Here is a 22,890-nt window from a genome sequence, read left to right as displayed (position 1 = left end):
CAGGTGCTAGAAAGATGGGCAGAATTGACCGGGGCTCTGCGAATAGGCTCCCTTGGTGTGACAGCTCAGGAGACGGGCTAGTCCCTGGGCTACTGGATCTTAAGTTTGTACATGAAGGTCACCGGGATGTACTTCAAAATGCTTCCAGAGACTCTAGCTGGATTCATGTTCTGAAATTTTTAAAGCTCCCAGTGTCATCTGTTATGTGTTGAATTCTGAGAACCATCCCATGGACCAACTCAGTCCCCTCCCTAGAAAACTAGTGGCGCACCCAAGGACAAACTCTCTTTTGTATCACAATACGACTCTACTAGTGTGTTGCCATCCCCCAGAAGCCCATGGAAATGTGAAGAGAACCCTGTCCTTACCATCAGCCCAGACCTCAGCTCACTCATAGTAAGCTATGTTTGCTGACTCACTGCTCTCTCCGCTCCTTCTGTGGTCATGTCTGCTCCATCTGGTCATGGCTGTGATAACTATTGCCCTCCCCATCTGCCTCCTGCTCCTCTCCTTGGACCACACAGATGCTAGACCCACCCTCAGCAGGCCTGCATCTGACTGTGCTGCCCCTACCCAGGCATTAGTTAGCAGCACTCCGTAGCTGCCAGTCTCCTCCCTACAGATTCACAGAGACTGGCTTCCTGTCCGTTCTTCATTAATCCTCATCTCACAAGAATCTTATCCCCATTCTTCACCTGCCTTGCCAGCTCCACATCTGGTCTATCTCTGTGCTTTCCTCCTGCCCTCCAGCTTCTCAGCCCGTTATGATCCCAGGTCTCAGAAACCTCATTTTAGGCATTTTGGCCCATGCTATAACTTAAATGACCCTTGAGGACATTGTGATGGGTGACCAGCCGTAGAAGGACAGGCACTGCCTGGTATCTGAGCGTCTATGAATAAATGCTTACAGACAGGTGAAGCACAGTTCCGGTGGCCAAGAGCTGTGGAGAAGCATGAGTGGGTGTGCTTCATGGGGCAGGGTGTCAGTGGGATGGCGGGAACGCTCTGTGGGTAGACAGTACTGTGGTATGATCACACAGCTTGGTGATGCTGTGAACTGTGGACTGTTAAGTAGCCAGTACAACCGCTTCCCACCCCTTTTGTGAGGAAGCCTGGCCTATGTTGGCCGTGACTACCCAGATTCCCCACGCGTCCACCCTGGGATAGCCCATGTCAGGATATGAACACCTAAAAACAAAGTGAATGAGTACTATGGTCACACAATGGGGCCCTCCTCCTACCATCCAGCCTCATGGCAGGCTTGGGCAGGCACAACCCCCCTACCCAACCACCCCCCACCCTCTGCAACGACTGAGATAGGAAGGGAGGCCTTCAGCCCCTTGGCCTAAAATTAAACCACCAGGAAAACCTGTACTGCTGAAATAGCAATCCAGTCCTGAGTACCATTGTTCCAGTACTCAGTTCACCCAGAAACTGTCCAATCATAACAATCTAGACATTACATTGACAAACAATGGTGACACTTGGTGAACACTGCAGAGTTTGAGTGTCTGATCAATCCCTAAATACAGATTGTGTTGCAGGGGAATCAACCACCAGTGGTCTCATGACCACCTGTATTCAATCAAATACACACAGCAGGAGAATGGAAGTCTGGCAATTTCACATTTGAGAACACCTAAACCCACTCCTTGCTTAATTCTATCGTCTCTTCTTTCCGAATTAGATATTTATCTTTGAGAACAACATCTACTACTGTGCCCATGTTGGAAAGCAGGCGATTCGAGTGGTCTCTACGGGGAAGGAGGGTGTGATCTACAATGGCCTCAGCGACTGGCTGTATGAAGGTAAGACCTGCAGGGTGAAGAAGCAGAGTGTGTGCCTGCTGGGCAGTGGCTGCAGTGGCTGGGTTCAGTTTCTAAATTCTCCTTCTTTTCTCTTTGGCTCAAGCTAAAAATTAAACTTAGATTTCTTGAGAGTGGTAGAGATCCAGGAAACACCAAGTAAGCACTCATGGATGGCAAGTGTGGGAATTCACAGGTGACTAGGTAGGGGACACTCACAGGTGGCTAGGTAGGGGACACTCACAGGTGACTAGGTAGGGGACACTCACAGGTGGCTAGGTAGGAGACACTCACAGGTGGCTAGGTAGGGGACACTCACAGGTGGCTAGGTAGGGGACACTCACAAGTGGCTAGGTAGGAGACACTCACAGGTGGCTAGGTAGGGGACACTCACAGGTGGCTAGGTAGGGGACACTGACAGGTGACTAGGTAGGGGACACTCACAGGTGACAGATGTGGACTTTCACAGGTGGTCAAGTATAGGGGACTCACAGGTGAGGAAGGACTCACAGGCAGCATTGTAAGAGGCTTCATTGAACCCACTAATGCTTCTATGAAAGAAGAGTTTCTTCCAAGGGAAATTGTTGGAATGTTCCCAGTACAAATGTGTGTGTGTCCCTCTACCCACTCTAAGAGTTAGGAAACTTGTCTGCGTCTGGGAGAGGACAGATGTTTTAGTTGCCTTGGTGAAACAATAACTGATGTTGGCTCACAGCTTGAGGGTCCTGTCCACCATAATAGGGTACACTTGGTGACAAGAGCCTGAAGTATCCAGTCACACTGCATCCACAGGCACAAGGCAGAAGGTGAAGGACACCACCTCTCAGCTTGCTTTCTCCTTTTTATGCAGTTCAGAACCTCATCCTAGGGAATGATGTCACCCACATCTAGGATGGGTCTTACCCCATTAATTAACCTGCTTAGATGACCTCTCATAAATGTGGTTGAAACTTCTCTCTTCAGTGATTCTAAATCCTGTTGACAATTTTTGCCATCAGAGCAAAATTGGGAAAGTAGATTAAATCCTTCTAAAGAGCCCAGGCCCCTGGGGCTTTTATAACCAAAGGTCACAAAAGTGGATATTTGGATGTTAAAATCTATGGTTAAGGTTTTTGGGAGTTCAAGTCAGGCACACAGGACAGTCTGTATCTGGCAGGCCACTGCCCAACACCCTACTCACTGGCTCATTTTGATACATCCTCGAAGGCCAAGAACAAGGTCTCCTTTCTTCTTTGTCACCCTTTTTCGAAACAGAGTTTATTAAAGGCATTTTATAGTTCTTTGAGAAGTTCATGCAGTGAGTTTCGGTCACATTCACCCACCTCTTCCAAGTCTTCTAGATACTCCTTCTTTTCCCTTCTCAACCAATTCTATGGGATTTTTGTTCAACCATCAAGGCCAATTTGAGCTTCTCAAATATTCTTGGATGTAGCCTTCCACTGGAGTGTACTGGGCCTGCTTGGAACTACACCCTTAAGGAAAACTTTCTCTCCCTCCCCCAGCAGCTGTCTGTTGTCACTAGCTTCTTGGCTGGAACTAGGATTTCACCCCCACTTCCTCTTCCACACCAGGGTTTGATTTGCCTTCCATTTACAAGATCTTGTGCGCACCATTACAACCACCGTGCGCTCATGGGTTCAGCTTCACTGCTGTGTCTCCTTGTGGGCATCCACTGCTCTGGATCTTAGCTTCTTACCGTTCTCTCTTCCTTGATGATCCCTGAGCTGTGGGTTGGGAGATACACATATTTTCTTTAGAGGTCAAACTCTACAGTCTTGAATTCTCTGCACTTCAGCCAGTTATGAGTCTGTGTTGTCACCCACTGCAAGCAGAAGTTTCTCTGGTGAGAGGATGAGAAGTGCCTTAATCTACGAGCATAGCTGTAAATCATTAGGAGTCAGTTTACCTGTCTAGCCATGGCTCCATATAAGAAAAAAATAAGCAATGTTTGTCTTTCTGGGTTCAAATGATTGTTTCCAGCAACATCCATTTGCCTTCAGATTTCATAATTTCTTTTCTTTTGATAGCCAGGAAATAGTCCATTGTGTAAATATACCACATTTTTATTATCCAATCATCAGCTGATGGATAGCTATGTAGTTTCCATTTTCGGGCTACTGAGAATAGAGCATTGATGAACATGGATGAGCATGTAGTAGGACATAGAGTCCTTTGAGTATGTGCCCAAGAGCAGAACTGGACCATGTGGCACATCTAGTTCCAACTTCTTTAGGAAACTCTACGCTGATTTTCACAGTGTCCCTAACATTTGCACTCCCACCACCAGTGAGTAAGTGTTCCCCTTACCCTAGAATATGCCTACATTTCTCATGGTACTAATCACACCTGTGAAGGTTCCACCTGGGAACTTCTGTACCTCCTGATGCCATCCCTTGGGAGTGTGAGGTCACACATAACCTCTGGAAGCTCTCAGCACTGTGCCACAGATGGGTCCAGGGACATTGATGGGACAAGTGGTCACTCAACTCCAGGGTCAGCTGCTTCTTTAGAATTGTAGATGCAGACAGAGTCTACTCACAACCCCATCCCTAGACTCAAATGAGAGTTTAAATGTGTCTCACCTCTCAGCCTGAGACCACATGCACATTGGGTGACTTCTCCCAAATTGGGTTGGGGAGGATCAGGGATGTTCTGGCTTTATTGAGTGGTACCTCATAGTGGTACCTCTATGGTTTCCTCATAGAGCTATCATTTCTCACACCTAGACTTCTGCCTTATGAGAGACTATAGTATGGAGAAGTGAGAGGACTTCCCCAGACAGCTTACTGAAATCTTGACCTTCAGGAGACTGTAAGCACAGCCAGATGTGTCATGTTCCCCAATCACGACATGGCACATGTCTGTCATCCTAGAGTTCTCTGATTCCCTTTCTGCCTACCACCTCCCCAAAGCACTCTCTGCTGGAGATCCCGGCATTCTTGTTTCTGTCTGATGGACAAGCTGGAACTTCCACATGAAGGCAAGGCCTCCAGCCACTCTCCTGAGGGTCCCAGTGCTACACAGAGCTCAGATCACTCTTAAGAACCCAGTTCCCAGGTTGCATCTGAGACCCAGAAGATTCAACTCTGAGACTTTGTTCTCTGGGTCCTGCCCAAGGGAACAGATGCTGGACTGGCCAATATCCAAGCTCGCACTGTACAGAAATGGCCCTGGAAACAGCAACCCAAGCTCTCCCAGCTCCATGCGGATTAATCTGAATGCACTGCACTGAATGCCCATGATGGTCTATAGGAGAGACCATGTCACATACCATATACAATTGTCAAGAGGGAGGATTCTGAAGTCCTGTGCTCACTGCCCCAGGAGAAAACTAAAAAGTTTGAGATACAATCACAATGGGGCCTTGTCCTGTGAGTAGCTTCACCAGGCATGTCCAGCCCATGGAGATCACCAGGAAAGCAGCCCCAAATCATAAACTTACTTAAAACATCATGAGATATTTTAAAAATTTCTCTGGTTACTTGCCTGTGCAGATTCTCAGTACAGATTTTCAGATGTTAAAGGGGCACACACGCCTACCCTTACCTATATATGATGACTTCAAAATATGGATCAAGCCTGCTATCTATCTTGCTGGGGTGGCAGACTGAGTAGTTAGTGGCAAGGCTGTGGGGTCATGGGGACCCAGACAGAAGGTCCAGCTTAACCCTGTAAAGATCTTTCACTTCCAAGAACTCAGCATGATCAAATAACATATGGGGGCTACGGAGGGCAGTATGGCTGTGATCAGAACAGATTTAGCACAACATAGCAACTGGCAGGGACTTGAGGGTCTTATAAATTTTTAAAAGATCCTGTTATACTAACAGTGGCTGTATTCGTTTTTGTTATTTTAATTAGTCACTTGTATTTTTATTGCAAAGGAAACAACATGTTATCTATTCTAGTATCATTCTGTTATTGTAATAAATCACCCTCACCCAAAGCAACTTACCGAAGGGAAAGGTTTATTGCTTATAGGTCAGAGCCCATTGTTGAGGAAAGTCAGGGCAAGAACTCAAGCAAAAACCTGAAGCAGAGTCCGTGGAGGAATACTGCTTGCTGTCTTCCTTACTGCCTTGTGATAGTTTTCTTATATGCTCCAGGACCCCCTACCTAGGGAATGGTGCCTCCCACAATGGACTGGGCCTTGTTACATCTCCTACAGACATGCCCACAGCCAAGTCTGATCTAGGCAAGTCTTCAGTTGAAGTTTCCCTCTCAAATGACTCTCAGTTGTGTCAAATTAGCAATTGAAGTTAACTAGGGCAATATATTTTTTAATGATAGAGAGACTGGAGCATTCAGGCAGGATTTCCCAGGTGGACATTCTGTCACAGTATACAAACTGTCTGTTCTGGACTCCATTGGAGGCAAGTGCAAGCTGAGCTCCTTGAGGCCCTAAAAAGGCCTTGGGTCTTGCTACGGGAGCCTCAGCTCACTCTGTAACTAATCCCCTTAATAACATTTAAGGCCAGGAGGTTTGAAACATCTTTCTCAGTAACTCCAAAAAAAATTAAAAATTCATTGCTTTGCCATTTGAGTTAAGCTTTGCCTTGGCAAATCTGTTGAAAGGTTCTTTATTTTCTTCAAGGCATTTACAAGAAATCTTGTAGATAAGTTAACAGAGCTCCAAATATTTTAAATCAATCTCATGGTGATGGGGCAGCTTAATCTGCTTAGCCTCACTCCCTGAAATGTTCTACATGCAGATGCTCAGACTTCTGAAACTGGGAACCTGGGAGCCCTGAGGGATATTGTGTCCTTTTTTAATAACAGAAGAACAAACTTAGAAGATTGCCTTGGCCTAATCGGTGACTTAACTTTTATTCCCAGGCTCTTCCTTCAGAGGGGGCTGGAGGTAGATGCAAGAGATAATACTCAGAACCTCTGCCGAGGGCCCTGCTTGCCTGGAAGGGTTACTTCTCAGAAGCAGCTAAGGCAGAGTAAGATGCGGACTGCAGTCTGCACACTTATTGGCAGCAAGACATCACATTGATTTTTGTTTCCCAAAAAGAGCCTCAGACATATTGAATGCTTCAGAATGTTGGAGACAGAGGGAGGGAAGAGGTAGGAAGCAGCATGGGGGCTGCTGGGAATCTCCACCCCTTGAGAAAAACTACCTCCTGCTCCTGAGCCTGGCTATTGCCTCCTGTCGTCAGCTGGGTCACTTCCCAGGGCTTGTAGGGACCAGAGACGGTCTTAACCAACAAAGTCTGCATCTCTTGTCCACTGAGGAAATGGCTCGTAGCTATGTGGGCTCATGGTTTAATAGAAAGACAAAGGCAACCTGATAGTATTGGCAGTTTTAAGTTTTACTGAACTTGGTTATCCATAAACTAAATTTAAGGTGTTACTAAAATATTCTGACAACCGTGGAAGAACATTCCATGAAGAATCTGTGCGGGGCTTAGTAATTCAAAATCCCCAACATGAGAGCATTTGAGCAGAGAGTTGTAATTATCCAAATTTTTACAAAGGTTCTTTGTTACTATGGTTACAGAGCTGGTTGCTACCCTTTATTTATAAAGTGCCGTCAGCTCATTTTCATCCTTATCAAGTACATGAGCTATCGAGGACCAACACAGCATTGTCGCTGGCAGTTTTGTAATAAGAATTTAAGTCCCTAAATGTTCCTACGAAGTGATGAACTACCCGTTCCTTTTCTGCTAATCAGCTGTGTAGAGAGCCCAAACCTAGCACGGGTCCTCGAGGACATGCCCTCATACAGCTGGCCATCAGATGGCTGAAGGTCTCCTGAGAATGACCTCTCTCCCCTTGTATATAGGATGAGGAATTCTAATCCCAATTCATCTAACAGGACAGAGGAAGGACCAAAGGACCATGAGCTTGGAAAACTATTTACAGAACCCAGCCTGGAGCCATAAGAGGCTGAAGCAGCTAGGACCTGAGAAAGTAGCTTGGAGGACATTTACTTAGTTGGTAGACAGACAGACAGACAGACAGACAGACAGACAGACAGACAGACAGTCAGTCTGGTTTGGTGTGTGTGTGACCTTACTAGTCTAGGGCAGCAAAGTGCTTGGAACATGGGACCAGCCAAGATGCACTGTTTGGAAGGGCAGTGTTGGCCAGGTGAGTGTGGAAGGAACCTGTGCTATAGATCTTGAGTAGCTGTAACAGGTACCAGTGCCCGAATGTGGCCTGAAGATGACTCCATTGGGTGGTTCCTGGTCAGCAGTGACCAGATGGAAGAAATGTTGGGACAGTGTGTGTTCTGTTGTGTCCTCTGCCATTCCCTGGGAAGCAGAGTAAAGGGGTGGGGGTGAGTCAAAGTGATCCTCTCCCCCGCCTAGAGTAGCTACAGAGAGGTTGAAGTTAGATTTAGATCTACACAGCTAGACTGCTTCCTAGTCACTGACAGCACCAAAGTTCCTTGTAGATCAGTTGTAGAAATTCAATATTTTGAAAGCCATATTGCCTCCACCTGCAATGTCTAGAGGACATTCTGTACAGAAATTAACAACGGATGCATCTAAACTCAGTCAGCCCTCACCGAGCTTTCTGCCCTTTCAAGTGCTGCATAGCAGAGCAAAAGAGAAATGGACTAGCCCCATGACTGGGACAGAAAGCCTAATGCACCCAGGAGGTAATGTAACAAGAGACTGTTTTCACTGGCCAGCTCTAGTCCCGAGGACCATGCAATATCACTGGTCTCAATTCTGACAGTGAGGAGACTGTATCTTGTGGAGGCACAGAGCAAGAGAAGAGAGACTCATTCTCCATTGACAAGGAATACGGTGAGATGGTGTCTTGCTGATACTCTGCTTTCTCTGAGCCAGGGCCAGCCAGATTTGTGTCTAGGCTTTGCATCAATCAACCAAGCAATGAACTAAGGCAGGGAGTCAAAATCAGAACACAGCATAGAATGTGGCAGCTACATCCAGAGCCAAGACAACCAGGGTCCTCATCTCTGTTCGCCTGTCCTGTGTGATGCCTCCTCCCTGGTCCTGAGTCCTACCAGCCCCTCCCCCTCATCACCTCTGTTCTTGCCTTTCCATCCTGTCACTTCCACAACTCCGAGGTTGAAGTGTGCATCTGTCCTGTGTACTGAGTGACACAGCTCACTTTCTTACACACCACTCTCCTGAGATCACAAGAACACTGTTCACTTCTGTGCAGATGACACCACGCTCCCGTCTCATCCACGTTTTCTTAAAGACTGTCTCACGGCTATTGACTGTTTAGTCAAAGAATATCAGTGTGAGGGAGCCAAAGTGGAGCATAGAACATCTGTCCTGGGAGAGCCAGCTGTTTCTGTAAAGGGACAAATAATAAATCACTTGACTTTGGCAGGTGACGACTTGTCAACACTGGTTCTGTTATGACAGTGAACAGGCAACCATAGACCCCAAGGAAACAAATGACATGGCTGCCTGCCAAAAAAAATCTTTTTTTATGGACAATGAAATCTGCTTCCATGTAATTCTCCCACATCATTAAATCATCATGTTTCTCACCCAGTAAAAAACAAAACCAACCCTAGAGAGTTAGTTGGGGGATGGCTCAGAGGACCCACATAAATGCCAGCCAAGCATGGAGACTCTCTGTGATCCCAGTGATTGGGAGGCAGAGATGGGGGGTGGGGGGAGATTCCTATAAGCAAGCTAGCTGGCCAGGCGAGCTGCATCAGATGGGTGCAGGTCACTAGAGAACAGTCAGGAAAGACAACAATGTTAACCTCAAGTCTCCACATACACACATGCCCCAGTGGACACATACATGCAGTATGGGTACCTACCACATATGAACATACCTACATGCATACACCATGCACTCACAGACACAGACACACACACACACACACACACACACACACACACACACACACACACACACATACACGGTTCATCACCCTTCCTCACCCAAGCCCTCTAGACCAGAATGGCACTAATCCCTAAGGTCAATCCTGGTCGCAGGCTTGTTCCACCCTTCACAGGTATTGCACACTCACAGTGGACAAAGGGATGTTCTGTGGGGACACAGACTGGATATGGCAGGACACTTCTGCTCAGAACTCATTGTCTGGGTGTGCCATATGCTCCCTCCCCCCAGGGTGCCAGAGGATCATGGAGCAGTCGCTCAGAAAAAGGAACAGATACACTTGGAAAGCCATTCTTCATTGGTACCTTTGTGTGTTTGTGAACAAAATGCTCGCTAGAAGTAGCTAAAGAGAGGAAAGATTGTTTATGGGCATGAGATGGCTCCTCAGAGAACTTTCAGGCCATCACCTGAGGGGAAACATGGCTGAGTGGCTTCATCTATGGTGGCAGAAGCATGAGGCAGTGTCTGTTCATATCACTGTAGGCCAGGAAGCCGCAAAGCAAACTGGAACCTAAGGCAGGTCTTCCAACAGCGAGGCCCCACCTCTCAAAGATGCACAGCCTTCCTAGTACGCACAGACCATTCCAAATAAGAACATGTAGGAGACATTTCACAGTCCAACCCTGAGATTCCTTCTGGGCCCCTGTAAGTTCATGGCCACCTCATAATGCAAAATGCAGCCAATTCAACTTCAAGAGCTCCAAGTCTTAACAGTCCCAGGATTGTTGAAAAGTCCAAAGTCTCTACCGATACTCACAACCACTGTGAGCTGCACAGAGTTATCGTCCTGATTGACCGAACCTGGGGAGCATGCTTTTTCCAAATGAGTGTCATTTATGCTGTCATTGAGTGTGGACTTGTCCTCAAGACCCTTTCTTATGATCCCAGCACAAGTGGTGTGTTCTTTAGTGATCTTTGCAGCAGTGTCTTAGAGAGACTGCTGTGATAAAAAAAAAAAAACCTTGACCAAAGGCAAGTCTCACATTTGTTTATCTTCAAAAGCAATGAGGTTAGGAACTCACACAGGACAGGAACCTGGAGGCAGAACCTTGAGAGGCCATGGAGGAGTGCTGGCTTGCTCTGTGACTTGCTCAGCCTGCTTTCTTACCCAGGCCCACCAGCCAGGGATGGAGCCACTCACTATGGGCTGGCCCCTCCCCCATCAATCACTAATTGAGTAGATTCCCCCACAGGATTGCCTACAGCCCAGTCATATGGAGCCATTTTCTCAACTGAGGTTCCTGCTTGTCTGATGATTCTAGCTTGTATGAAGTTGACATAAAAACAACCAGCACAAACAAGTTTATCTGTGCTTGATACTTGCTTTGTCTGCACTGTCTCCCTGGCTCATTCTCAAATCCTCCTCCTCCATGTTTTGTTGGATTATCACTGTATATCTGGCCTAAGACAGCAGTAATAACCATGCCTCATGTTATGCTACCTTGAAGTTTCCTCTGCAAGGTTAAAACCTTAATGACTTTTAAACTCAGACCCATTCAAGCTTTCGGGACACAGGCAGGTTCAGCCAGATTCTTTGCCACCATGCAGTACAAATAGCCTGTCACTCAGGTCCAAAGGACTGTCTGTTCCCATCTGCAGCTTCTCCAGCAGTCTGCCTGTCTGTGTTTCTGTCAGATACCTCTGAATGCTCTGTGTGATCAGTTTCCTGCTCTGCTTCCGGTGCCAGGCCTTCTCTAGACTGCGTCTCAGTGCTTTCCCAAACTCCTCAGGCTGAAGAACCACACAGTGATATTCAGTCACAACAGCAACCCTGCCTCCCTAGTATCCTAGTATCTGTGTCACTTGCTGCGACCATAACACCTGACAGAAGCCACTCAGGGGAAGCAACGTTTATTTGGCTCACGGTTCAGAGGGATCGAAAGGCCTCATCGTGAGAAAGGCATGGCGGGGCAGCTCCACCATAGCATGCAGCAGCATACCTTCATGCTGTGCGTCACCAGGAGACAGAGGGAGCTATCGGAACCAGTGTGTGGGCATAGTCTTCAAAGGCCCGTCCCTATTAATTGACCATCTCCATGCTGACCCTACTAAGAGTTCTGCAGTCTTAAAGCCAAGAGTTCAAAACATGAACCAGTTTGGGGGGTAGAAAGATCAAATGATCGCATCCCTGAAGAATTCACCACAGCCTTGGCATCAAATTGAGTGACCCTACCAACGGATGAAGTTTCTTAGAGAGATGTCACTGAATCTCAGAAACAGTGGGGCAATTATAGACAGCTAGACTCAGAGTTTAGTGTCTGAAGGAACCCAGGGACTGCCTGGCTGGGCCACTGCTCTGACGGTAGGAAATATGGGGTGGGGGGGCATGGTAAGAGGGCAGCATTGCCTTCGTCGTTCACCTGTGGTATAGAGCCCTGATGTTAGTGATGACTCATTGCCTAGGGCCACCCAGACCAGTCACAGAAAGTCATCCCCAGGGAAAGAGAGTTTATAGCTCTCTGTTACAAAATCAGTCTCTGTATCATGCTTCAGAGATAGCAGCCTGAGGGCAAGCCAGAGCCAAGGCTCCAGCTCTTCAGTGAGGAGGGGTAAAGCCCTGGCTCAGATTGTGCAAACTTCTTCCTTGGCAACTATAGCAGTGGGTGTAACCCAGCCAGTGTCCCGCCCTGACAGCCGTGTGCAGAACAGAAATGGAGTGACTGTAGACCTCTGACTCTGGAAACCAGGGCCACATCTTCATGTGACGCATGCCAGCACAGGCTTTGAGAGTTTTAGAGAGATTACCAGTCATTTTAACTCGGGATAAATAGATAGTCTGTCTGAGTTTGTGAGCGAAAAGAGATGCAAGGGCACACAGGACGAAGTCCCCTTAAGGCTTGAGGAATCTTGCTGACAACTAATTACTCAGCTTTGAGAGCGCTGGGTGAATGACGTGTGTTCAGTGTTTATAGTTTAAGGCTTTTAAATTATGCATTGGTTGCAGGAATAAGACAGATACATCTGCACCATGGGGTAGCATGATGAAACCTAAAATCTACAGTAGATACACCTGATGATACCTAGAGCTCATAACCAATGTTAATTATTTTGCCCACTGTTTCTTTTCTCCTTTAGACTTTTATTTCTTTTTCTCATTCTAGAAGTTTCAGTGTAGTAGATTATATAGGAGACTGTTAGTCCCAGTTCTAACTTTTTCCTTGTCTAATAGTGCCAGGCACACACACTGCAATAATGGAGGTCTGTGCTCCTCCATTTGGTTTTAGGATGAAGTGTTCAGCTGTCTCTAGTTCTACTGAGAAACTCTGGAGGCAGAAGTGTCCTCTTACCTGATAGGCCTGGGCCAGCACAGGGTACACAGCTCTCCTAAGAGGTGCTGAGCAGCTGCCAGGTGCAGAATTCTGCCTCCCTGGATCCTACAGTGTCACCTGTTCACTTCTCCTTCAGGAAGGACCAATCCTCCCTTTCTGCAGAATAAATGCTTCTGGCAGTCAATTTATCAAAAGGAAAGCAGATGGCTCTGTGGGTGCCAAGCCTGTAAGGTATTGGAATTTTAAACATTTTACTAGAGGACACTTCCAGGAGGTGTTGCTCACAGAGGTCTGTGCCGCCCTGAATGGGGCTCTAAGCACCTTGCCTTCACTCACTAGGAGTCTGTCTCCATTGGTCTACTCAGAACCACACTATAACCCCTTCTCCTGAGCATGGGGCATCTATTAAAAGGGACACCCTGTCCCGCAGTGTATGCCCTCCCTCTGCAGGCTTCCTTTGCCTCAGCCCAGTAAGAGAGTGGAGAAATTCAGGTACCAGGATGCATCCCTGGAGTTACTGGAGGTTCACATCCCTCACACATCCAGAATTGCATTTCAAGTTCTACCAGGACCTCGGATTAACCACTGGGATTCAGCTCCATGGTGAAGAGGAAGGAGGAAAGAGGAAGAGGAGACATCAAGGAGCCTCCCCCAGTAACAGTGGACACTTAGCTACAAGGAAGCAGAGACAAACCACACGTACAACTTCTGTTACCACTCAGACGTAGTCCATGTAGTGGCCATCTCCAGAGCCCCAGCTGCTGGCTGGCATCCCTACCGTGGGAAACAGTGGTTCTCTAACAGCTGCACCTATAGGCTATAAAGTTTATGTAGCAAGGTGGCACTTTGCCACACACTAGCTGTGTGGTACATAAACATTGTGGAGAAAATGATATATTCTGACTCTAGATTGTAGAGTAAAAATTAGAAAACCAGGCAGCTAGCAATCCTCTAATCCAAGAAGTAGTCTGCCAAAAACTTTTTTTTATTATTATTATTTTTTTTATTAACTTGAGTATTTCTTATATACATTTCGAGTGTTATTCCCTTTCCCGGTTTCCGGGCAAACATCCCCCTCCCCCCTCCCCTTCCTTATGGGTGTTCCCCTCCCAACCCTCCCCCCATTGCCGCCCTCCCCCCATAGACTAGTTCACTGGGGGTTCAGTCTTAGCAGGACCCAGGGCTTCCCCTTCCACTGGTGCTCTTACTAGGATATTCATTGCTACCTATGGGGTCAGAGTCCAGGGTCAGTCCATGTATAGTCTTTAGGTAGTGGCTTAGTCCCTGGAAGCTCTGATTGCTTGGCATTGTTGTACTTTTGGGGTCTCGAGCCCCTTCAAGCTCTTCCAGTTCTTTCTCTGATTCCTTCAATAGGGGACCTATTCTCAGTTCAGTGGTTTGCTGCTGGCATTCGCCTCTGTATTTGCTGTATTCTGGCTGTGTCTCTCAGGAGAGATCTACATCCGGCTCCTGTCGGTCTGCACTTCTTTGCTTCATCCATCTTGTCTAATTGGGTGGCTGTATATGTATGGGCCACATGTGGGGCAGGCTCTGAATGGGTGTTCCTTCAGTCTCTGTTTTAATCTTTGCCTCTCCCTTCCCTGCCAAGGGTATTCTTTTTCCTCATTTAAAGAAGGAGTGAAGCATTCACATTTTGATCATCCGTCTTGAGTTTCGTTTGTTCTAGGGATCTAGGGTAATTCAAGCATTTGGGCTAATAGCCACTTATCAATGAGTGCATACCATGTATGTCTTTCTGTGATTGGGTTAGCTCACTCAGGATGATATTTTCCAGTTCCAACCATTTGCCTACGAATTTCATAAACTCGTATCTTTTTTGATGACTTTTAGTTGGAAATTGATTTTATTTGATATTAGAATGGCTACTCCAGCTTGCTTCTTCTGACCATTTGCTTGGAAAGTTGTTTTCCAGCCTTTCACTCTGAGGTAGTGTCTGTCTTTGTCTCTGAGGTGTGTTTCCTGTAGGCAGCAGAATGCAGGGTCCTCATTGCGTATCCAGTTTGTTAATCTATGTCTTTTTATTGGGGAGTTGAGGCCATTGATATTGAGAGATATTAAGGAATAGTGATTATTGTTTCCCTTTATATTCATATTTGGATGTGAGCTTATGTTTGTGTGCTTTCATTCTCTTTGTTTTGTTGTCTGCCAAAAACTTTAATTGCTCCGTTTTTCCTTCTATCGAGGTATTATAGGGGCATGACTGCCAGAATCTTCCCATATCTGCTTTTATTATGACTTTAGGGAGACTCTGGAGAGGGAAGTGGGGGTTTAAAGGCCCTTTGGGCTTTGGAGCACAGAGCAGCCCTAAAAATTCATTCTCTGTTCAAGCACTGAACTCAGCATGTCAGAGCCGTCATTCACCAGCCAGCCTGGGCTTCTCCTTCATGCTATACAAAGAGCTCTGCACATTTGGAGAAAATAAGGCAGAGATGAATGGGGTAAGAGAGCAGTCGGCAGGGGCAGCACACAGCATCCTGCAGCACCTCAGAGCAGCACACAGCAGCCCAGCTGGAAACCAGGTCCTACTGAGGACTACAATTCTGTGACTTCTCTTGTGCCTTGCTGACTTGACTTCAGGGTACTCGGGATGTGAGTTTACTCTCTCCTCTCCAGAGATTTTCATATATACTCTCTTCTTGGTTGTGTTCGCCAACCATGAAGCCCTGGTTGATCCTTCACAGAATAACACATAACACTAGGTATGATACTCCAATCCCAACACTTAGGAGGTGGAGACAAGAGGACCAGGTCATTGTCACTTTCTGGTACACAGTAATTTGGAGGCTATCCTGAGCTACATGAGGCCCTGTCTCAAACATTCAAGAGGATATAGGTAAAGCCATGGATTGCAGCCCTATAAAAGCTGCTCCAGAAAATTCCTCACTAAAATGTCCCCGGTCATAAAGAAGAGTGTCTGTCACCACTCCCCGTGCCTGCCAGTGCCTTAAGAGAGAATTAAGGCGTCCATATAAGTATCCATGGACTTGCTGCACAGTATGGCTGTCCTGGAAGGTGAAAATTCTGTCAGAAAAGCAAGTCAACCGCAGTGAAGGAATGAAAGGTTAAGATGCTGCCACCTGGTGGCTGCCTTGGTCATGTGCAGAACACACGAGTTGATTTATGAGCGTTTGCCGATCTCTGATGATAACGAGTCTTGCTAGCCCTGTGTAATATGCAAATAACACGGTGCTGATTAGCATGAGAGGTTTCAAGCCTTTCGAGGCAAAAGCTGCATTCGCCTTCTGGCTTGATGTTCTCTGATTTCTCTTTTAACCCCCCATTAAATTCCATTCCCAGCACCTTGGATAATGTGTTTAGTGGCGGGAGAAGGCAGCAGATGCAAGCAGGAATAAATAAGATTTTCCATATTTAGAATGAGGCCATTTATTTCCAAGCACAGATATATCAGGCATGTTATTTGTGTAGTTGGCAATTTTTCTTGGACCCAGATTTCGCAAGGTTCATCTGGGAACCTCTGGACAGGAGCAGGACAGCTTCTTCTGCTTTCTTTATTACTTTTTCTTTCTTTCTTTTTCTTTTTTTTTGTTTGTTTGTTTTATTCTGTTTTTCGAGACAAGATTCCTCTGTGTATCTCTGACTGTTCTTGAACTCACTATGTAAACCAGGCAGCCCTAGAACTCAGAGATCCACCTACCTCTGCCTCCCAGGTGTTGCGTGCCAGCATTCGGAGCTGTGTCAGCTTTCTATCCGGGTGCATTCCTCACCCTCTGAAGGAAGCAGCTGGCAGTGCATTTCAGCACAACACCATAGAGCCTCCCCAGACCTCCAGCCGAACACAAACCCACTGCACCACCCACGCCTCTATTTTGAAGGCAGTTATTGAGCACTTGCTGTTTGCAAAGCACCTTGAAGACCGTGTTTGTAACAGGGGCTTCTCAGTTACAGCCTGTCCAAAACTCGGGTGATGAAGGCTGGTTCCAGAAAACTAGAAGGTTCTGAGAGTGAGATGCTGTTGAGATTGTGCCCCGCGCTGTGCTGGAGAAGATGTAGCACTCAGAAATGGGTGTCCGCCCCAGACAGTGCATGTCAGTTTAAACCCCATTGGAGTCCCTCACAGAGCATCCTACTCCCTGTATGGCTGGGTTTGCCCTGTACCTGAGGCTGCAGGTGTTAAGGATATCACCCTGACACAGGGGACAGTAAGCAAAGGAGCTGGAAGTGTCCAACAGAGCATGGCCACTACAAATGGCTGGGTTTGCCCTGTCAGCAAAAGCACTCACATCCCCACTTGCAGTCCTGTCCAAACCACAAGTCATACCTTCCCTGCGTTCTAAATAGCTTGTGTAGAACTCAGTCTGGAGTGCCAGATGGTGGTAAATGGTACTGTATGGGGCTATGCAGTTTGAGAACACAGTATTTACTACAGTAAATGAAAGTGTTCCTGTGACCCCGAACACTGTCACCTCATGCCTACAGAGGTCATTGGTTTATCACCACCCCCAGCATTATCCTCACATTGGGCCCATTCAGTTGCTGTTATCAAATGGTAGAGACAGCCATTGCTGTCCTTGTCAAAGGAATACTAGAGTTGACAAGGACCTTGTCACCTCCTGTTTTGTGACCCCAACATTAAGAGAGCTTGGACTTGAGAGTAGGTTATCCAGCCTAGGGACACAGCCTTGGTTTTGAGCAGAATAATTCTAATGTGCCCATTTGGAACCAGAACGCGGCCCTCTTGTGTGTAGCACACTGTCCTCAGTGTGACCTTGGGAAGCATAGGAGGACAGAGGATAAGCACCGGACCATTAGGGAGGACCATGCTGAGCCCTGGGTGTGCTTTGTTTTGTGGGATTCCATTCAGACAACTTGAGGACATCCCATGTCTGTGGATGACACCCATTCTACTGCTACTTACTAGAACAGACAAGGGTGGGTTCCCATTCATTGAGAATCCTCAGACAAGGGTGGGCTCCCATTCATTGAGAATCCTCACACCAGCCTGAGACTAAGAGTTCACTCTTGTTCTTTTGCCACTGGAACCAGAATCAAGATGAGCCAATCATGCAGGGAAGAGGAACTACTAACCAAAAGCCATTCATAATTTATAGCTAATTAACCTTTTCTTTAATAAACCTTGAGACCTAATTTCCTGTCTGGTGCATTCTGTGTTTTCAATGATATTAAGAAATAATTATACAGAACATCTCGATCTGATTGGGGCAAATGCTGCTAAATTAGGGTTTTCTTAGAAAATGTGTATTAAATGAACCTTTTTACAGTTCTTCGAGAAATCAAATCTTATCCTCTTTTTAATAATGTTTTGTTAATTCTTTGAGAATTTTTACCACATTCACTTCACCCTCCCCCAACTCTACCCAGATCCAGCCATTCCCCTCACACACTTCGGGCCCACTGAGTCCATTCTGAGTTGGCCAACTACTTTCAGGTGTAGGCCTGCCCTGAAGTGTGGTCAGCCTACCAGGGATCACACCATTGAAGAACACTGACTCTCCCAAGCAGCTGTCACATACCAATGACTCCTCAGCTAGGGACAGGACATCATCCCCACTGATCCTCTCTATTCTGAGAACTTTTCTGGCTTGAGGGTGCACAGGTCTTGTGAATGCTAGAGCCATTTTGAGATCATATGTGTAACTGCTGTGTTGCCCAAAAATCACCATATCCTTGAAGTGGTCCACTGCTTTGGCTCTTACAATCTGTCCACCAACTCTTTTTCAAAGATCCCTGAGCTTTGAGAAAAGGGACATGAGACAGGCATTGTGTTTAGAGCTGAGCCAATGTAAAGAAATATTTTACCTATAATTAAAGGCAATAATTGTGTTTTGCATCAGACATGTCTTTCATAAGACCATGGAAATTAAGCCATGCCCTTTGTAAGAAACCCTTCGTAAACACAAGCCATGGCTGGTAGCTGAACCCCTGGGAATTAGCATTCTCACCTGAGAAACTGTCTCTTTTAACTTTTGGGTGCATACTACGAAAGTGATCAGCACTGGAAAGACATCAAGAAGAAAATTATAATTGTAGGAAAATGAAAACTCATTATACAGTTGATAATCCATTTTACGTGAGACACTAAACCAATCACTGGGTAGATTGCGACATCTGCACCGGAGCTAAGAGTGCTATGTAGAATGTTCTGCTTGAAAACCAGACATACTTCAGGAACAATTTGGGCAAGCCTTGGTTCATCCTGGGCACAGATATCCATTATCTCCAGGCTGCCTGGCTACCCGGCCTGGGTCAAAGGGAGCTCTTCAGTAGGAGAGTTAAGATTCTAACATTCCCACGCCAAACAGGCCTGGGCTCTGAAGGCACAAGTGGGCACAAGTGTGGAAAGAAGATAGAGAAGGTCAAGGTTAGGGAGTGGCACTGGGCTCAGAACTTCCCAGCCCGAGGCCCCATGAACCACTGAGACTTTGTTCCTTCAGAGTGTTGAAGTGTGGAGACTGACAGTGCTTACTGCCTTGGCTGCTCTTGGCGGAGCGTCTAATCCTAGCAGGTAGGCCCAGCAACATTTACCAGGAGCTCAGTGCGGCTGTGTCTTATGGGAATTCAGTTAAAGAGCTACACACACATGCACGCACACACACACACACACACACACACGCACGCACGCATGCACGCACGCACGCACACACACACACATCATGTGTTTAACCTATAAATCTCGATAAGAAAGAAAAACAAAAATGTCCAGAATTGGATTTCTACCTGAGATTAGGGGAAGGGCAAAATGTGCGAAGGTTTGGAGGCTGGGATGTTGGACGGAAGTAGCCTGCCCTTAGGAAGAGTCTCTACCTTGGGTCAGTCCTGCCTCCCTGGTTGCACTGCACCCTGCTAAGGAGCTGCTGCAGCTGCTGTTGGACTGTACTGTGGTAAGCACTGAGGTGCAGTGGCTTGCTTGGATTGTGCTGTTGCAGAGATCCACCTGAATCCGTGGCATAAAAACAAGCAGGGATAGAACCAAACGGCTTGACAGGTGAAGGCACCTTCTACCAAGCCCAATGATCTGAGTTCAATCCCTGGGACTCACGTAATGAAAGGAGAGGACCGACTCTTAGAGTTGCCCTCTGGCTTCCGTTCACTCACTATTACATGCCCCCCCACACACAAATTCATGCAGAATATGCATTCAAATATATTTAAGTAATGTAATAAATAATATTCTTAAAGGATGAGCTATGGAAGTCAGCTGTGGCCCTGGTGAAATCAGTGAGAATCTTGCCCATCTCACCCTCAGTAGCAGGAGCTTTTGACAGTTTCCTTTTTCTGATTTTATGGTCAGGGCGCACTGCTCCCTCTCCAGCAGAGCCACAGGCCCACGTGGCACATCCATTCCTCTCATAGCTCCTCTCTTCGCGTTTGATTATTACTTGATTATCTCCTCCTCTCGTGCTCTGATGGCTCCTTCACATCCACTCTCAGCACACTGTGGCGGTGAGGATGAGAAAGAAGCACGATGCTGCTTTTTGCTGCATGACTCAAGCAGGCACACAACCTCCTCATGAAGCAATGTGTCCCTCTCACCCAGCACAGAGTGGTGACAAGATGGCCTTCGGCCAACAACTGCCACCAGAGGTCAAAAGCTGCCTTGCCTCTCCTCCCTTCCTGCCCTGAGTTTCCTTCAGTTCCAGATTCAAGCAGGCCCCCAGCTTCCTGCTTCTAAGCTCCAGTTGGGGAACTCCATGTCACATATGACCTTGAACTAAAACCAACACTCTTGTTTCTCAGGGAGCAGCCAGAATCAGTAGGCAAACACTGTTCTTATACCCTGACTGTAGGACTTCAAGATAATATCTCTGGTCATCAACTCACTATGTCTCCCAGTATGCACTTGAGCTCCTGATCCTCCTGCCTCTACCTCCTGCCTGACTCTCACATTGTTCGCCATGTCTCTTCATAGTGTGCGTTCTCAGTCTGCTGTGTTAGGGTGTTATTAAGTGAGTGGATGAACGCCACATGAATGAAGGAATGAATGAGTGGAAGCGATATGAGTCAACGAGGAAGTAGTATATGGAAGCTATATGAGTCAACGAGGAAGTAATATATGCACGAGACTCTGTTATTTGTTGAGTGAGAGGCCCATCTAAAGAAGGCCTAAGGGCTATAGCTTCAGGAGATTCTACCCACTAAAAACAAATAAAGAATGAAGAGCTAAAGAAAGCACTAACAAACAGGGCAGCCCAGGCAGTCAGTGTGTGGGTCTATCTTCCCTGCCCCCAGCCCACTGACTCAGAGTGTTCATGGGCAAGCAGGTTTAGGAGCAAATGTATTTCCTCTGTTCTTAGTGAAACAGAGACAAACCTTAACCTCCCAGCCCCACTTTACCTTGCCTCAGAAAATGAGACCCATGGAGCCTCAACAGCCCACCTGTGGGACATATTAAGGGTCCCTATGGGACACTAGTTAAGACTGTTTTCTAGCAAAGTTCCCAAGATTTCCCGTTTTCCTTTCCATCTGTGCTACTCTAAACAACCCAGACTTCTCTCCAGCTGAGCCTGAACCATGGGTCTGTAGGTCAGGGACCCCTGAACCCAGCCACCAAGAGGACCCCCAAGTCCCACGTCACAGTCCATAGAGTTTGGGTCCTAGTCTTAGTCCCTCCCATCTGAACTGGCCACTGTCCCCAAACAGCTGTCCACCAGGGCTGTGCAATTGACTTTCTGTGTCACTTAGTGGCGAGAACCCTTGTCACAGAGCTGGCCAGAGAGCACACGCTACCTGGGTCAGATCCCTTGTGGAACTTGATGTGGTGCTGGCAGGCAGCCTTGTCTTACATTTGGGAATCACAGCAGCTGTCCAGTTCTGAAGAACACCTGCTGGAGGCTTCTCTCCAATGGGAAGACCGATCCCCGGACGTTTCCCATCTGATGGGCATCTGAGGGCCAAATCACAGTGTTACACTTTGCCTTCACTCCAGCCAGCAGAAAAGAGAGGCAATGACTGTCACTTGCCGTCCCTTGTGCAGGGTCTGGACTCAGAATTTTCCATACCTAACCTGTAACTAAGGTTCCCCCACCCCCATGTAACTAAGATTCATTGATTCTCTGTCTAGAATGGGGGGAGGCGTGAATTTCCAGGTTCCTCCACGCTGCCTTCCTGATTTCATTTGCATCCGTGTTTTCCTCCCGAGTCCACTGTGGTCTAATCCTATCACTTCTGTATCATTTGATATTGCCAGCTCGCAATAATTCGAAGTTCGTAATTAACTTCTAAACCATCTCTACCACATGGCTCAGAGCCTTGTGCAGATGGAATGCTCTGGTTTTGATCAATAACGTTAACTCAGGCTTCAGGCACAATACACCAACATCTGCTGTCTCTGTGTGTTCTTCCTATGCCTGCCACCTCTCCACTCCTCAGGACACCAGCCGTATTGGATTAGGGTCCACTGCCTCTGGCAAAGTCTCAACCAAGTTTACGTCTAACGACCACTGTGCATTGACCCTGTTTCCAAGTGAGGTCACACTCGGGGAGGGTTAGAACTGCAACCTTTTGATGCTGCTCTGGGGGAACCCTATTATTTCCCTATTTAAGAAGTTTTCCCCAAATTGGCATGCATACTTCATGTATGATGCCAAGCTTGTATAACCCAGACCCAATGCCAGTGCTCACTGGATCAGCTAGCGTGTTTGTCTCCATATAGTCATGGTTTATTTTGTGCTTTTTTTTTTAATTATTTACAGGTTAAAAACTCTATGTGTATATGATGATATTGTAGCTCTCCTAATGAATGTAATTAGTAACTGTATGACATCATGTGTGTCCCGTGGGGAGAACACCTCATATCATGTGTGTCCCGTGGGGAGAACACCTCATATCTCCTCTCGGCAGTTCTCACATGAATGACACATTACTGACTCTTTATGTGCTGACTCAGCCCTCTGAGTCACGTGTCCTACACCTCACCCTACCCACTCCTCCTAGCTAGGTTTCTATTGCTATGATTTTAAAAAATATGACCA

General features: G+C 46.9%; 1 protein-coding gene across 6 annotated transcripts in view; it reads left to right on the top strand.

Moving 5' to 3' along the window:
• The window catches only part of Dpp6 (dipeptidyl peptidase like 6), a 906,096-nt gene that overhangs the window by 774,398 nt on the left and 108,808 nt on the right, over positions 1-22,890 (top strand). For all 6 annotated transcript variants that reach the window (XM_087656307.1, XM_087656309.1, XM_087656310.1 and 3 more), the window contains 1 exon segment: positions 1,688-1,808. In XM_087656307.1, coding sequence (XP_087512433.1) covers positions 1,688-1,808 — 121 coding nt within the window.

The sequence above is a fragment of the Rattus norvegicus genome, chromosome 4 (assembly GCF_021556685.1).
Source record: "Rattus norvegicus strain SHRSP/BbbUtx chromosome 4, alternate assembly SHRSP_T2T, whole genome shotgun sequence".
Classification (NCBI taxonomy): Eukaryota; Metazoa; Chordata; class Mammalia; order Rodentia; family Muridae; genus Rattus; species Rattus norvegicus.
The sequence above is the reverse complement of the archived record's forward strand: the minus strand, read 5'-3'. Positions and strand labels throughout refer to the sequence as shown.